The following is a 17,573-nucleotide window of genomic DNA, read 5'->3' as shown; positions in this document are numbered from 1 at the left end:
TATGATGCTACTGGTGCTAGCTTTGTGTATTGGTTTCCTACGTAACCCATGCATTTGGCTATATATGCTCCGACTTGTTGCTAGTGGCTCCATGTATTCGGACGCGTCTGTATTGTTTAGATCTATATACAATGTGAATAAATAAGTAGGAGCGGCACAATGTTATTTTTGGACCTAGGGGTGTAAAATACCTAAGTACTGATCTCGTTATTCTGATTAATAAATATATTTATTTCAATTAAATGGAACTTGAAACAAAATTCAGTGAACACCCTGAAATAAAAGTCAATGATCTTTTATTTCGTGAAAATATAGTACATACAGAATTATTTAATGTTTTATAAAATCTGACCATACAATGTGCTGATAGTTTAATGGCGACTGTAAAGGAGGTCTTTTCCTTTGTTGTGCATATTTCATTCTGAGAATAACTCCCAAACGAAGAGTGAAGAAATATATCAGCTCCACAACGCTAAGAAGACTACCTCCTAAACACAGGCCAAATACACCTCCAAATGATGCTGAAACAACAATAATACAAGATTACATGCACTGTTAACCTTAATGCATCGACAGCCGGTTAAACTGTAATTTGTTATATGTTGCTATATTTGTTTAAATAAAAGTTCTAATAATTTTAAATTATTCGCTAAGTGGTGATCCCATTGTGACAAGTGATAACAGAAAAGAAATTCTAGTTAGATTAACAAGACAGTCAATAGCATTGAATGGAACATTATATTTAACTATTATTGATGATACCGGCCAGAAATAACTTATAAATCTTATTATAATGTCAGTAGTACTATATTATAGTGTTTTTGTTCATTATTAAACAGAGAAATTATTTTCTATAGAAATACATTTCTTATTCTACTGCATTATGGAGTACTAGATATATTCCATTTTTCAATGCTACTTAGTTTAAATAGTTTAAATCAATATTATTAATAATTGTCAATTAAATTATTATCTCGAACAAGAATTAACTCCTTGCGTTCCAGGTGTCATTTTCCTATGTGCGTGCTGTAATACCGGTTTCATTTACTGTTAGAAGACTATCTAGACCAGTACTACTATATTATAGTGTTTTAGTACTACTATATTATAGTGTCAGTAGTACTATATTATAGTGTTTTTGTTCATTATTAAACAGAGAAATTATTTTCTATAGAAATACATTTCTTATTCTACTGCATTATGGAGTACTAGATATATTCCATTTTTCAATGCTACTTAGTTTAAATAGTTTAAATCAATATTATTAATAATTGTCAATTAAATTATTATCTCGAACAAGAATTAACTCCTTGCGTTCCAGGTGTCATTTTCCTATGTGCGTGCTGTAATACCTATTTCATTTACTGTTAGAAGACTATCTAGACCAGTGGCGGCCGGTGGATTGTGGTTTCGGGTGTTGCAGTACGAACGATAAGAAACAGAAGATATAAAGTTGAATCATTGACTAATCAGCATAACTTTAGATGCAAATGCTACGTGACATGTTAAATTAAATAAAATTCTGTTTTTAAAAAATAAGAAATGCTGAACATTTTATCCGATTAATCACATTAATTAATTACTAAGTTCATTCTCCTCTCTTTGATTGGAGCAAATCTGCCTAATACACGCTGGTTGAATTCTGGTATTCTTATTGTCAGGTCTTTTTCGATGGAAAGCATAACCAATGGTGATAACCTTTCTGGGATATTCAATTCCTTGAAAGTGTCAACTATTTCTCATGTGGAAAAAAATTTTTCGTCTTTTGCTGACGCCATAGGTACAGTTAATATTAATTTCAAAAGCTTTGTAAATTCACTAAATATTTTTTCTAGATTATTGCGAACGATTCATTCTAGCAAACTCAGTCCCTGACAGAGATCGTAATTCCTCTTCAGCGTTGACTGAAGAGAGTTCGTAGCAGAGATTAGTGTTATAAAAAATGTACATTGAACACACTTTATTCACAGTTTATCCAGGAAAATTTAAAATAAATTAAGGAAACGTATCTGATGCAAACAACACTACTGACATAAGATATCCTATAAATTTAAATTGGATTTTTTTTTTCCGAACACTCTCCTGAATTGCCCTTTGCTTGTTTTGTCTAAGCCTTAATCGCAAATTTTTCCTCAGTTGAAAGCTGGTCAATGTTTTTTGTAAGTTATTTACAGAAGTCATTGTATACAATTCATTCAGAATTTGTAGGTTATTTACAGAATTAAAGCACACACAATAAAATTAAACCTAATAATTAAAAACCAAACCAGCTGATACAAAAGAGGTACTGGTATATGAATTCCGAATGTCATATATTCATACATCAACACACACACATGTGCGTAAAAGAAAAAAACTACTTTCCAAATCATCTGTCTTGGTTGTTACGCAATGCACGATGAACACAATATACTTCCACATGAAGCGAAACAATGCTTATCAATGTGATATGTTCTGGAAAGGAAACCTCGAAACCCGCCAGATGAAAGATCAGCATGTAACAGAAGCCAAAAATCAAAGAACATCAAAACAAACAGCACTGCCAGTTCTACACCCAGAAATGTTAACTGGGAGGGGTCCAAAGTATTTGAGGGAGGTCCAATACGTCTACATAATATGGAACCTGTCTTATACTGCACCCGAAAAGACAATAAGTAATTCTTACTTACTGTCACCTATATTTTTACAAAAAATGATAGAACGATTATTTTTATAAGAAGAGTACATGATGAGGCGTAAAATAAAATATTTAGCCTACATCAATCGTTTCTCTGTTAAACAAGTATAGTTCGTTAAGAAAGTCTACAAATGTTAGTCAAGTTTCGAAATTTTTGGGAGGTCCGGACCCGGTGGACCCCCCTCGTGGCTACGTCCCTGAGCATTGCTAACTAGTCCCAAATTCAATGTGGCGTTCCCCATCATACAGTTTTATGTGGAAATTATCAAGAGGATAAAATATACTTATTTTATAAAAGAAAGATGTTTATACTAAAATACTATCCACAGGTGGTGGGGAGGGATTCTACATACTGACTTATTAATATTTGATTCAAAAATTACTGTGGAAGAAGCCTTCATTATCAATATAAGCTAAGAATTAACTTGTAAATGCGGGTCTACTTTCATTTGTTTTCTCCTCTACTAGATATTTTCTTTCTTATTTTGTAATTCTGCAATCACTTTTTTGAATTGCCATTATATTGATTTGCTTCAGTATGGTCCCGTAATTTAAAAATATGAATGCATAAAAACAAATTCCATTTGTTAATTGCTAGTGAAAGAAAATTCAGAAATCTTATTTAACGCGAAAAACCTTCTCATTCACTGGAAACCGTGCTGTGTTGCAGAAGCACTGCAACGACCAGTCCCTTTAACTTCTGAGATAGGGGAAAGGAGGCTTAAAATTCGCTCCAATTGCCGCGCTGAAGGAATTTGGTCGTTGTATGCTCGCTGCAACACAATATAAATTAGGGACTCTGTGACGGATTATTTTTCGCTTTTTAAAACGGATTAACGGAACGGACAGTTACAGAAGTAAAACATATGTCATTTAAAGTGTATATATAAGAGTATTAAAAAGTATTTTTCTGTTCTTTATTACTATTGATAATAATATTTTTATCTTGAAATATTTTGGTCGTTGCGCAACGCTGCAACACTACCATTAGCCGCCACTGATCTAGACCGTTATATAGGGCATAGTTATTGTGCGCGCGTGAGGAGAGCATTCACATTACTAATAAAAACAATATTTGCATTGTGGATCATTTGGACTGAAAAAGAGAAATTCTGATGTTCTGAAGGTATTTTATGCTGCTTCAGGTTGGCAATACTGATAGGAGATCAAAGTTTTTCTTTTCCGACCGCGAAGTTGCTAATTGTTTATCGTCAAAACAAGCACGTGTGTGTTGTAATTGAATGCTTCCTTAGGCCAGCCGTCTACTGAGACAATACTTTTTTTTTTTTTTTTTTGTCTTTTCTGTCAGTAAGCTGCTGTCACCTAAGGAGAAATAGTAGAATTAAGTCTTGTCTTGCACCCACTAACAAATTTTATCATCTCCAGGATTAATATGGCTCTTAATAAGGGATAAATTTTCATGTCACTGGTACGCAAACAGTTAATTTAGACAACTAGATCATCGACATCTGAGCTTAGCAATTGACACAAGTCCTAAATATGTTTATCCTTAACTAAGTCGATTGTTTACATTACACAACTCTAAATGATTGTAGTTTCAGGTATTCTTAAACATCCTAACGCAGATGTTTGATCATCGTACCATTCTGTAATCTACGTGGATGGGATGACAAGTATAGCGTATATTGGTTAAATGGTTTGGGAAACCACTGACCTTGGTAATAATAATAATAATAATAATAATAATAATAATAATAATAATAATAATAATAATAATAATAATAATAATAATAATAATAATAATAATAATAAAACATCGTAATTACGAACAAACAGTGGTTGAATATTCTATTATTAAACAAGTTTTCATACCATTACTTGGCTGTTTGGTGTGGAGTCCCTTTCGTCCCTAACGTCCCTTTCAGCACCGAGGCTATATGAGAAGCAAACCTACAGTTTAACCGAAAGATATGTTCTCCTATAAAATGAAATTGAACCTGGTCCTCCCGCATCAAAGGCGCAGACCCTAACCATATAACCACGAAGGAGTTTTTTCGGAAGTAATTCTGAATTAAAGAAGTACCACGAAAGACCTTAGAACCCTTAAGATGCTTGAACAGTAACGGTCAATTTTGCTCAAGGATTTTGAATGCTTAATAGAATTTCCTTGATTTTCATACTCTTCACTCACATCATGACCCTGAAAATATACTGCATTTATAATCTCAATAAAAGTTTTCCGAGTTTTTAAAAACGACATTATTTTGGATATTTTGTGGAGTTTGTTGATTATAACTGTATATAAACCCTGCGTTTACAAAATTTGCGAAGCTCGTGCTACTTTAAATATAAGTCTTCGATTTATCATGTTTTGGGATTGCAGAGCGAAGGGGATAAGAAAATTTTTATATCAACTACGCATAAGTTTAGTGCTAAATAACATTTATTTATTTATTTTCAATGCCCTTGACAGAGCTATATGCTCCATTTAACAAGTGGTAACTAAAATAATACATAAGTTAAATTACAAAAAAGAAAGCATACAAAATTCTAAGAGAAAAAAATCTACAAATAAAATACATTAAAGAAGCATTAACAAATTATAAGAAGGATGTGTGAATACATAAATATAACACAAGGAAATAATGCTAGGAATACAAAAGTAAAAAGTACTAGTACGAATAATACAAATAATGAGTAAATACATGAAAAATGAAAAAAAATGATGAGGTGATGTGGAAATACAAGAGTGACTATTGATATATAAATTTTAAAGCACATTGAACATTGTTCCTTATAATAATTTCGAATTATAGACACATATTGATCATGAGGCATGGAAAACTCAATCTTTATGCCCTTCATAATCAAATGATTCTGAAGATTACACAATCTAATTACTGGCGAATATTGATGTTGAATGTTACTTGACCTGTTATAGAAAATGGTATATGTAATTTCAGACGTACAGATTTTACATGTAATTTAATATATTGCAAAAGATCTTGCACATCTACAAAATAATTAATAATCTTATACAATAAAATATTTTATACGTACAATCTACGAGTAATTAGCATAGCTATAGAAAATTCCGTCAACAAAGCAGAATAGATACTCTATTTAGTTTAGCTGATCTATTGTACTTTTTAAAATAAAAAAGAAATTTATATTGAACACGTTCTAAGTCATCAATGTGAGTTTGAAAATAAGGGCTTCAAATTTCACAAGCATATTTAAATTTAGTCTGTAAAAATTTGTAGTACAAAGTTGTGATTACAGGAACGTTAGTCATAGATTTTGTTGTTCTTATGATAAATCTTAGACGTTTATATGATTCAGAAACTAAACATTTCAAATGTAAATTAAATGACAGTTTAGTATCAAATGTAATGCCCAAATCAACAACAACATCATTCTTACCCTACAGAGTTCCATTGATACTATAATCATGTTTTCTGGACATCTTTTTCTTAGTAAACGTAATGACACCGCACTTATTAATATTAAATAGTAAATTGTTAGTAACACTCCACTGGTAACAAGAATCAAGATGTTGTTGTAGATTGTCAGAATCAGTGATTGAGTTAATCTGCTTGTAATTTTTTAGATCATCAGCGTAAAGTAACGACTGTGAGTGTTTGGTAACAGACGGTAAGTCATTAATGAAAAGTAAAAATAATAAAGGATCTAAATTAGTTCCTTGAGGAACACCGGATGAAACTATATAATGGGTAGATTGTATACGATTGAAAATAACTGTATACTTCCGATTGAGTAAATATGAAGATAGCAATTTTAATAAGTTGTTATATAACCCAAACGAATCTAACTTAGCCATTAAAAGAGAATGATCTAATTTATCAAACGCCTTAGAAAAATCAGTATATACTACATCAACGAGGTGATTGGCATTTAATGATTCTGATAGGAATTGAGTAAATGAAAGAAGATTGGTTAAAGTGGATCTTTTAGGATAAAAGCCATGCTGTAATGGAGTGATACAGGATTTCAGCTGTATACTGGTAAAAATTCTGTTGCAAAGAATTTGTTCAAAAATTTTAGAAGGTGTTGAAATCAAAGCAATAGGTCTGTAATTTTCAATTTCATTCTGATTACCTTGCTTAAAAATTGGAGTAACTTTACTATGTTTCCAAAGATCAGGATAAATGCCAGTCGTTAGTATGAGATTATAGATAGAAGTTAATGGATATTGAAGAATATCAGCACAACCCTTAAAAATATAAACGGGAATGCCATCAAGTCCACTAGATTTTGATGCTTTTAACTTCTTTATTGATGGTATGCATTCTGTAAGTGAAACATATTTTATAGTGATACATTATTGCAAAATTTTTGTTGTTGACACATTACTTTTGTAATTTGAAGGAGTAGAAGGCGTAAACACACTCCCAAAATAATGAGCAAAACCATTAGCTATTGACTTATTATCGTTAAGAATAGTGGATCAATATTTCATTTGATTACAGGCTGTATGTGATTTCTTCTTTCCTTTTATAAAAGACCAAAATACTTTTGGATCATTTTTAATAGAGTTCTCAAAATTGTGTATATATTTTCTGTAAGCAGTTGATATCATTGACTTAGATTTTCTACGCAACTGAATAAACTTCTTCTTCTGAAATAATGACTGGTGTCTTTGTCTTCTATGGAATTCTTTAGACTTCAAAATTTGAATTATCTCAGAGGTAAACCATGGGGGATAAATGTGTTTTTAATGGTACATATTTCGCAAATAAATTATTTGGTATATTGTAAAATCCAGAGACAACAATATTAGGGGCAGTAGAAATGTTTAATATATATAAGTTTATAGCCTTGAGATCCCTATAAAAATTATAAAAGTCAACTTTAGAAAAATTGTATTCATTGCGAGGAATGTTTATATCATATGTAGTTTTATAAGCAAGAGGTAACTCAAATATTAATGGTGGATGATGCTCATCCAAAGGAAGAAGCGGGAAAAATACATTCTTGGACGTCAAAATAGGGGGCAACATTTGTAAGAACAAGGTCAAGAGTTTTAATTATTATTTAGACTATGTAACCCTAAAAGAGATATGAAATTATGTAAAGTTAAACATAGAGAGTTGCCGTTTAAGAAATCTGTGAAAGAATTGCGAATCAAATTTATGTTATAATCACTAACCATTAAAATATCACAATTATATATGTTCTGCAATTCCTCGACAAATGTTTATAGAGATTCATAAACATATAAATCGGTGGCAGGGGAAATATATGTTGCTACAAGAATAAAAGAGAAGGAATTTGTAACAATACGCAAACTAACGTTTTCAATGTGATTAATGCTAATATCTACATCAAATGCTCTAATGGAACTCTTAGCTGCAACCAAAACACCACCTCCCCTAACATTAAGTATATCCTTCCTATAAATAATATACCTATCATCAAGTAATTCAGAGTTACATATGTTATTTTTTAACCAGGATTCAGTAATAGTAATAACATCAGAACTTGAAGAAAGTACACTCAGATAAAAATCTTCAAGCTTTGAGTTCAGACCTCTAGCATTCTGATAATAGAATGATAATGCCTTACATTTACTCATTGCTAACTGGTAGTAACGCACGAACATCATCTACCGTTCTCAAATTATACACTTGGGTATCATTTGAGGTCTATCTTAACTTTATAGTTCCTGACCAGTCAATCCACAAAAACACAAATTTATTTTCCCTTTGAATCTTCCTAGCTTCATTGAACACTTTCCTGCGATAAGGAGTTAAGTTATGGTTGACATATATAATAGAACCTGAATTATAGCATATGTCAGCACAACAGAGATTTCGTTTAACTTTTAGTCTCTGTAGGAAAGCATTCTTATCTGTACGCCTAACAAATTTTACAATGATTCCGGGAGCACTCCCTGACACAGGTGCTTTTAATCGATGACAACAATCAATCATATTTCTGTTGATCCTAAGATCAAGGGCAGAACCAGGGCTAGGGGACGGAGTATACTGTGAAGATTGATCATACGTTATGCATCCACAACTGCATCAGATTCAAGTTCCAGCCATGACTCAGAGCCCACGTTAATAGTAGGTTCTGTCATTCATAATTGCGGTGTTACATAAGGACGAAAACACAAAGACTCAAAATTCAAATTTTACATTAATGAATACGTTTAAATTTAACCCACAGCAGTTGGTGTGTTCATTTTCACAATTTAGATTTTTTTCGTTGTATGAATGATGGTTAAAAGGCACATTTAATAAAAATGTCTACGCTCATTGTCAACCGAAAGCTTTTATATATATATTGTCAGACAAGTAAACTTGATTACAGTTTCTATATTTAAATAAACACTTCAAACTTCAATCGCTTTCTGAATAAAGAAGTTATCCTCGAAATACCGACATTGAAATTTCAGCACTTTTTTCCATTTTTCAGTTTGCAACATTGAAGGAAATGTTTTCCGATTTTGTTAATTGACTCTTATTTCCATCATTATAGTATTGATATTTAGGGTTATAAATAAACTTCATATGATTAGTCTATTCCGTAACAAAAAATGCTCACCACATCTAAATTTAAAGCACCGTTTTAGTTTCATACTTCTTTTAATTTTCCTGCTGATGTTTGAGAAATCTGTGAGTCGATCAGCAGCTGATCAACCTGGCAACTGTGGAGAAAATGTGAAAGCTATAATCTTTAATTTATTGCTAGAGGCAGTTTTTTCTACAGCGCTGTCACATCTCTATTTTAGAGCTACATAGAAAGCAAGACAGAGTACACACAAAGTTATGTATTCACGCATGCGTGAAGGTTTCTGAAACTCGTACCATTAAAAGAAGAAACTAAAGTCTAAACTTATTAATGTAAATTAGGTAATATGCATTGTAATAGCTTCCTCTTGCAACGTTTTAGGACTGGGTAAGGTAGTCCACACCGTACACCACTGACGTAAGGTAGCATTCGTATGGGTAACTTACGTTTACGAGATTGTCTCTTATTCTGAGGTTGTGTCCTGGTGTCCCGACAAAATTCTTCAAGATGCAGAATTGTCCCATAATTTGAAGATTTGTGTTTAACGTTCTTATTCTTAAATTTCAAACATGTAATTGCCAATAAATTGACACCTATTCCCATAAAAATGTCGTATCAATTGGCAATACTGTACGTTGCGAGAATAGTGTCACTTGGGGACACGGTAATAATAAGCATGACTCAGTTGACACGACACTTTTATTTTATATGATTTCAAAATGCCGAAGAGAATCTGTTGTCACCAGAAAGTCTGTTTAGGTGGAATTTGATGGACGTAAATTTCTAGTTTGGAACGCCAAAAGTCATGTGCTAATTTGGAAACATTGCATCAGCAACCTCCTTCAAATTCTATGATTTGGTGAAGCACCAAAAATCTGATCCTATTCATGACAATGTCCAACATTAAGGAATAAAGGCGAAACATTGCACGAGAATTTCTCGACCATTATCGACGCGAAATGGTGATTTTCTTCTGGATATTACCATTACAATTGCAAAAGATATTCATAGAATCCATGGAATTTCATCATGCAGAATCTCCGAGAAAATTCAAAATCGTTCGTCACAAAAAGTTATGTATTGTCCTTGGATGCTAATAGCGCCATTCACAAAGAATTATTTTTCAAGGAGACGATTAGTTTACAAACCTATTGTGAACATCCGAAAAACTCAAACAGTATATCCACAAAGATCCGTAAGACAGGTACTGTATTTGAATCATAATAATTCAAGCCACATATTCGTTAACAAATAATGGAAGCAGTGACAATATTAACTTTATAGTAGGGCTGTTCCGATAATCGAGTAATCGATAACAATTCGATAAAACTTCAAAACCGTTTCATCGATAAAGAATTTTAATTTTATCGAATTATCGAACTTTCGAGACTCTCGAAATGATCGAGACTCTTGAAATGATCGAGACTTCCGAAATGTTCGAGACTCTCGAAGTATTTGAGGCACTCGAAATGTAAGAAACATTAGACAACTTCGAGACACTCGAACTGTTCGAGAGTCTCGAATTGTTTGAAAGCAGCAAATACAGAAATATATCAATATGATCACATTTGTTGAGTCGCTTGAATATTTTGAAAAGTTCGGGGTTATCGGAGTGTTCGGAAGAAACAATGCATTCGATGCAGGGTGTTCATGTTAAAACTTCTCTCCTTAGCAATGAAGTGAAGAAAAAGTTTTTTTTTTTTTAAACCCCACAGATCTGTACAAAGTTTAAGCAGTCTGTCAAGAGAGAAAGAGGAAGAGAAAACATGCATCACCCGAATGGAATTGGAACCCAAGACAACATTAGTCTACTAATAGTCACTTTGCCGATTGCGCCAATAACGGGTCAGGCAGAAAAATAATTTTACAGAAAAATAATTTAAAAAAAAAACAACTTTGCAGTAACTTATCAGATGAAAAAAGTTGTTTGACTAGTTTGGCTGCAAGAAGAAATCATTGGAGAGGTGTAGGAACCGAACTGTCCATCACTACTTTTGATAATACCGGAAACTTCGATAATAACTCGAAATGTCGATAATACTCGAAACTTCTATAATACTCGAACTTTCGATAATACTCGAAATGTCGATAATAACCGAAACTTCGATAATACTCGAATTTTCGATAATACCCGAAACTTCGATAATTTCAAATACTCGAACGGTTTCGAGTAACCGATGACAACTTGATAAATTTTCACTCCCGAAGTTCGATAGGTCCTCAGCCTTATCGAACACCCCTACTTTATAGTTGTTCTACTCCCTCCCTACAGTCCCGATTTAGCTCTCTTGAGTTTTTAGTTATTCCTGAAGTTGAAATGCCGTAATTTTGTTCAACAATCAACATGTTCAACAAGCTGTAAGTTCCTGAATTAAGTTGGTCACGGTCAGATTCCGAAAATGTGGACAATAGCTATCTGTAAAAGATATTCTATTCAGTTTTCTGATATATAATTTTACTTGAATTTCGTTTTGTACTATATTTATCATCATGGATATCTTACTGATCTTCCTATCCTCATATCGATTACGTAAGTATTCCATTAAAATTGCATTTTAGTAGTCAAGTGCTGAAGTGTTTGCATTTTGTCTCAATCTCTGGTGGGAGTGCTTTTCTCGGATAAAAATCGTAGTAGTATGATGGATTTCTCTTGAACTATTAGGTCCCGTCTTATATAGCCTGTGTGCTGAAAATTTATTTTTAAACTCTTATCAAACAAACATTAATACATTATCTATGCATTAAAAAGTTCCAGTTTTCACTAATATTCTATTTTGATTACCTAGTATATTGTCCCACGATGATATCGTATCACGCCGATATCGAAGAGCTGACACCTCTCTGAAGAAAACATGCAAGATACTGTGGTTTGTCACATTGATTCCATTTCTATTCAAGACAGAAAAAAACAGCATGAACAGAGTATAGATTAGTGTTGTTAAAGTTATTAGGATACTCTTCTTAGTAACTTTAGATACCTCTTTTTAATAATTTCTATTCTAATAATTCAGTGAATATTCATTCGTGATTCGAGTAGATATTAATCTATTCAAATAAACTGTTAAATAATTATTCGTATATTTTTTTAATCTTCTAATAAATAATATTTAAATAATGCAGTAAATAGTTCAAAATCCTAATATCAGATTTTCGAATGTTGACAGGATTGGTATAGATACACATGTAAACACACCCTTTCTTTTAAGCTACGCAAGAAGCATGAGAGAAAGAACGGTGCTGAATAGCTTCGCCAACTGACTTTTTTTTTTTACATATTGATTTGTATGGAGAATTATTTGTTTTTTTTTTAATCAACTGGAAATTGAATGTTGTGATTTTACCAATTTCTTCATCAAGTCTGGTGAAAAGTCTGTTGCTTTTCCGAAGTAAATTTGCGTTAAACATAAATAGAATATTGCATAAATTAAATTAAATTTGAATTATAAATGTTAATATTACATTTAATAAACCTTATTTTTCACGAATTAAGAGATATTTAAATAAATTTAAAGAAGAAAGTTATAAAATTCAACAATTAAAATTCCAATTCATTTTAAACACACTGAGAAAAATCTGTTATCCAGACAGCAGCATATTGTACAAATATACGGGATCCTTATGTTTACTTCGGAAATCTGTACGGAGCCACATTATCCATATGATATAGCCTATACGTACGCCTCTTTTCCATTTAAATATTACATAATGTCGCTGCAGGATATCTGACATCTAACCAAAAGCTAAGTCCAAAAACTAAATAATTTACGTATGTAACCTACGTTTTTATGTACGTTACATACTTTTTTCGCAGTGGATGACAAAAATAACTTCCCTTATAGAACAGTGGCTAAAAAGGCAAAGATAGCGCAAGGAGTTCAAAACTAGTAAACAGCCACGTAGGCAGGAATTAGGATTGTCGACTCTGGAAAATAAAACTATGATATCCGTTCATAACCGTTAAAACAGATAAATAATAATTATATTTAAAACCTGGAACGTATATTGTTGAGCCTGCAAAAAAATACGAGTCAGTTAGCAACCCTAATTCTCATACACATTAAAGTTTAATTATTAACTCGCTAAGTGGAACAATTTCAATTCCTAATTAACTTACATAAAATTAATGTTAAATTCAGGATAATTCCAAGCGCCTGAATTCTAGTGATTGCGATGAGTCGTGAAGCTTGAACTTAATTGAAGCTTGAAGCTTGAGCTATTTGCCAATTTTAAAGCCAATGGAACGCGAGTGTGTGTCCCGGTCGTCAACCTCCATCTATGAAATTTTGCCACCGTTGTCTCTATCGCTATACGGATAACGTCTCCGAAGGGTATAGTGTTGTCGAATTGCCGCTTAATTTCGTTTTGTTGTTGTTACTGTTGTTTCTTTTTTTTGCTATTATTATTTTTATCGTTTAATATGAATAATTGGTACCGTTCGTGTTATATTTCTTTAAGTGCTGTTTCTTTTATTATTTATTTTTGCTTTTTTTTTGTTTGTTTGTTTGCAACGTCCTCTAAGTTTGACAACGTTGTTGCTGCACTTCTGTTGATTCACTTTTTCTCTCGTGTGCATTCGGAAGGCAGCTCCACGAATTGTTTCGAATTCTTCCGATGCATGACACGTGAGGAATAGCAGTTCTATTATTGGTGTAGGGGAGAGGGGGGGGGGGCATTGGTACGATTTTTACTTATCCGAGATTTTAGAACATATCGTCAGCTTGAGGAACATGATTTTTTTCCTACTTAAACTGTGATTCTTTAGCTACATTTACAATGTACAATATTGTTTGTACTAATGTCTTATCTGGAATAAATTACATTTTACGAAAGGTCTGCAATCTGTACCAATCTTTCCCATGTAGGGGCAGATTGGTACTGGCTTGGGGCAGATTGGTACGAGCAAAGTGAAATATCACACAGACTTTTTGATAATAGAGATAACGTAATTTTTTGTTTTATTTTTCCATTAAATATTTTGAGATATAATATTCAATTAAACTTCCACAAACTCAAGTATTTTAATAATAAATTTAAGCACTCTACAGCAGCAAAAATGCAAAATAAAAACAGGTTTCACAAAAAGAATGTAAAAAAAAAAAAAAAAAAAAAGATTTGTCAGAATCTTTAGTAATTCAATAGATCTAGTTCAACCTGTTACCCATAAATAAATAAATAAAAAATAAAATAAAATAAAAAATAAAAAAATAAAAAGTCCAATGGCTGCTTGTGTTCTCATCAAAATTTAAAAGTTCCGCAAGTTATTTACAAAGATAAAAACCTACTATAAATGAGGTTTTGTCTCTATAAGAAAAAATAGAAGTAAATAATCCAAGGGCTACCTACAGTTTACAAAATTTTGAAACCCTTCATACCTCAACTACTAACGGCAAAAGATATTATTTTAGTTCGAGCGTCCCCTTGCCTCCAAAGGAGGCGGAGCTTTGTTATTATAAAGGTAACCAAGAAAGTTCTGTCGCTTTCTCACCCACAACCTTTGAACATCGATATGCCACTTAAGACGTACCTGGAAGATCAAAAATAGTCCCATTAGCATCGTCGACCTTCTGTCAACGCTCTGGAAGGCTATGGATTCCATCGCGGTAGAACAGGTAATAATTGGATGGTCTAATGTCCGGGGAGTATGGCGGGTGCAGTAGTGTTTCCCATGAAAGGCATAGAATGGTGTCCCGGGTCATTCTAGCCACGTGGGATTTAGGCGTTGTCCTGTAACAGGAGGACCCCTTTGCGATTCAGATGTGTTGACTCTAAGTTTTGAGTTGTTCTTGAATAGAAACCAACTGATCAAAGTACACACTTGCATTGATGCTTTGACAAGCTGGTAGCAGTTCCCGATGCACGATTCCATGAGCACTCCACCAAACACACAGGGGGGGGGCTTCTTTTGGTGCAGTGCTGGTTTCGGCTGTTTTTGAACCGGTTCATGGGATGCTAACCAATGATGACGGCGCCGTGGAGCTTCGTACAGGACCCACTTCTCATCATATGTCAGCACCCTTTCAGAAATTTCTCCTTTCTCAGACAAGACAGTAAAGAAACACAGACATCTGCTCGCGTTGCATTCTGGCTCGAATCCAATCATGTGAAACCCATCGACCGAACTTGTAGTGCTTCCCAAGTTGATGGAGGCGCTGCCGAACGGTTTCTTCACTCACACTAAATTGTAATCTCAGTTCCTCACATTTCTGGCCACTGTTCGCCTTAATTGCAGCCTGAAGATCTTAATTTTGTACATGTGTTGATCTTCCGGCACGGGGTGCGTCTTCCAATATTTCGTTACCGTTTTTAAACTTGTTAAACCGCTGTTGCACTGTCCCTGTAGTCACGACATTCTCACAAAAGGCCTGGCATATCTTCTCCCTTGCGTTTGACCCGTTTGAGCTCGTACAACATACTCCCCTTAGGGCTCACTGTGGAGGTCACATGTTTACTCTGTCCTTACGCAAGTTCACTGTGTAACTGAACTGCCATAATCAGGTAGTATGTTGGCTATATACACACCAACAACTGACCTTCGCCTTATCTCTATTCGCATTCAACTCACGGTGTGAGGGCCACTTGAATACAGACCTCCACAAAAAGCGATAGAACTTTCTTGGTTACCTTTATAATATTAAAGTTTCAAGTACTTCGCCTAATAACTTTCAAATGGGTTGCTGAAAGTCGAATAAATATGACGCTTACTACACGCTAGTTTTTAGCGTCCATGTACAAATATATATTTGAGGTTGATTTTGTTAGACATATGTCTATTAAAATCACTCGCATGTTATGACATGGGGGAAAGAATCTTTACATTTTTGCTGTCAAGGCTCCTAAATGGTTAAACAATTTTCCATTCGAAAGTGTTTGTACCTATCGTCTATACCTATAGTTCCGGAAAGTCGGAAATATAATAATAGGAAAGGTTTCCATATTATTTTGGTTAAGTTATCTTTATGCTTTGATTACGGAAATCAAGCGATCACACAAGGGATAGCCTATATTATTAGTAACTTTTTCTACTTGATGGTAATCACAACGAAAACTTATACATGGAAAATGCACAAAGGGTAGTCTACCCTTATAATTACAAATGGAAGGGGTATATTGGTACAGAGCAGTGGGGGCACATTGGTACGTACCAATCCACCCCACATGCGTGTGTACTAATGTGCCCCAACCGAACTTCAGGATCATTAATTCCTATAACTAAAAAATTACTCCAAGCAGGGCAATTGAACATAAATGAAATTATTTGTAAAGAATTACACTTTCATGCAACATACATAAGTTTTCAAAAATCCAGTGCTTATTACAAATATAAGCTTACAAAGGCATAAATGAAAACTTACTTTTGCTCTAAGAAATTGTTTTCTCTCTCTCTCTCTCTCTCTCTCTCTCTCTCTCTCTCTCTCTGCACAGAGAAAAGAACGCTGCGTGTCCATCCAACAACTGTGCCTCACGATGTTCGTTTGTCACCAATATTGCCAACACCAAACTGTTGTCCATTTATCTCTTCACAGTGGAAAAATATCTACCTTGTACCTATGTGCCTCGTGTACCAATGTCCTTCCTCTCCCCTACAACACAATCTTCATGAGTCATCGCGGGCAGTATAGTATCTAATAAGAATAATGTATATTCTTTTGATTCTAAATACAACATTTGGCGTTCTCTTTTACCTTAAAATTTGTACTTATATAAACATGCATATGGTAAATCTTTCGTCTTTCATTTAATGCCAAGTTTTTTTTTAAAGCACGCTTTCTTTAAATGCTTTATATTGAAATTGCATTTAGTTTAAAGGTAGGCTTAATCTTAACCTTCAACGCATACTTACAGTAGTTCTGCTCTGTCAAAAGAATTAATGAAGAAAGATGCATGATCGGAATCCACAGTGTAAGACTCTGAAGAGCATACAGGATAGCAGCTACAATTCATGGTTTTCCTTACGTTTTTATCATTGTAATCAATGCTAACAGGGGGTGTAAATGTTCTGAAAGTATCTGCAGAAAAGAATGAAATGTAGTATAAACCAGTGCTCTGGTGTATTATTTTCAAATAGTGCATGCATTAGTTCGATAAGCTATTCCAATACAAATGTTGTCATTACAGAGACAAAATTAGCTTGTTAATGTATTTTCTTGATATTATTTGTAATAACTCGATAACACTCATGTTTACGAAAAAAAAAAATCAGCAAAACCAAAATACAGTGGAACTTACCTTAGTTCAACGTCTATAAATCAAATTTTCATCGCCTTGAAGTATCCGCATTTGGAACACAAATAGCATGTTTTAATAATAGCCTAATAGTTTCTTTCTTTATCAGTGTTGATGGGAATGTGGCGTAGGATCAGGCTCGTATCCAGGGGGTGTCTAGGGTATCGGCCCCCTA

At 33.5% G+C, this 17,573-nt stretch overlaps 1 protein-coding gene across 2 annotated transcripts in view; it reads right to left on the bottom strand.

Annotated features, from left to right (window-relative positions):
* Positions 1–290: 290 nt before the first annotated feature.
* Positions 291–17,573, bottom strand: part of LOC145684664 (sodium channel protein Nach-like) — a 56,330-nt gene continuing 39,047 nt past the window's right edge. Inside the window, exons 6-8 of one of the 2 annotated variants that reach the window (XM_081757053.1) lie at positions 17,016–17,181; positions 11,958–12,064; positions 291–521 (exon numbers count right to left, since the gene is read on the bottom strand). In XM_081757053.1, coding sequence (XP_081613179.1) covers positions 331–521; positions 11,958–12,064; positions 17,016–17,181 — 464 coding nt within the window. In that variant the 3' untranslated portion in view covers positions 291–330. Of the gene's footprint in view, positions 522–8,680; positions 9,312–11,957; positions 12,065–17,015; positions 17,182–17,573 lie in introns of those variants that run through there. The other variant, XM_081757054.1, reaches the window with a different exon arrangement.

Source organism: Thermobia domestica, chromosome 5 (genome assembly GCF_964235325.1).
Source record: "Thermobia domestica chromosome 5, izTheDome1.hap1.1, whole genome shotgun sequence".
Taxonomy (NCBI): Eukaryota; Metazoa; Arthropoda; class Insecta; order Zygentoma; family Lepismatidae; genus Thermobia; species Thermobia domestica.
The sequence above is the reverse complement of the archived record's forward strand: the minus strand, read 5'-3'. Positions and strand labels throughout refer to the sequence as shown.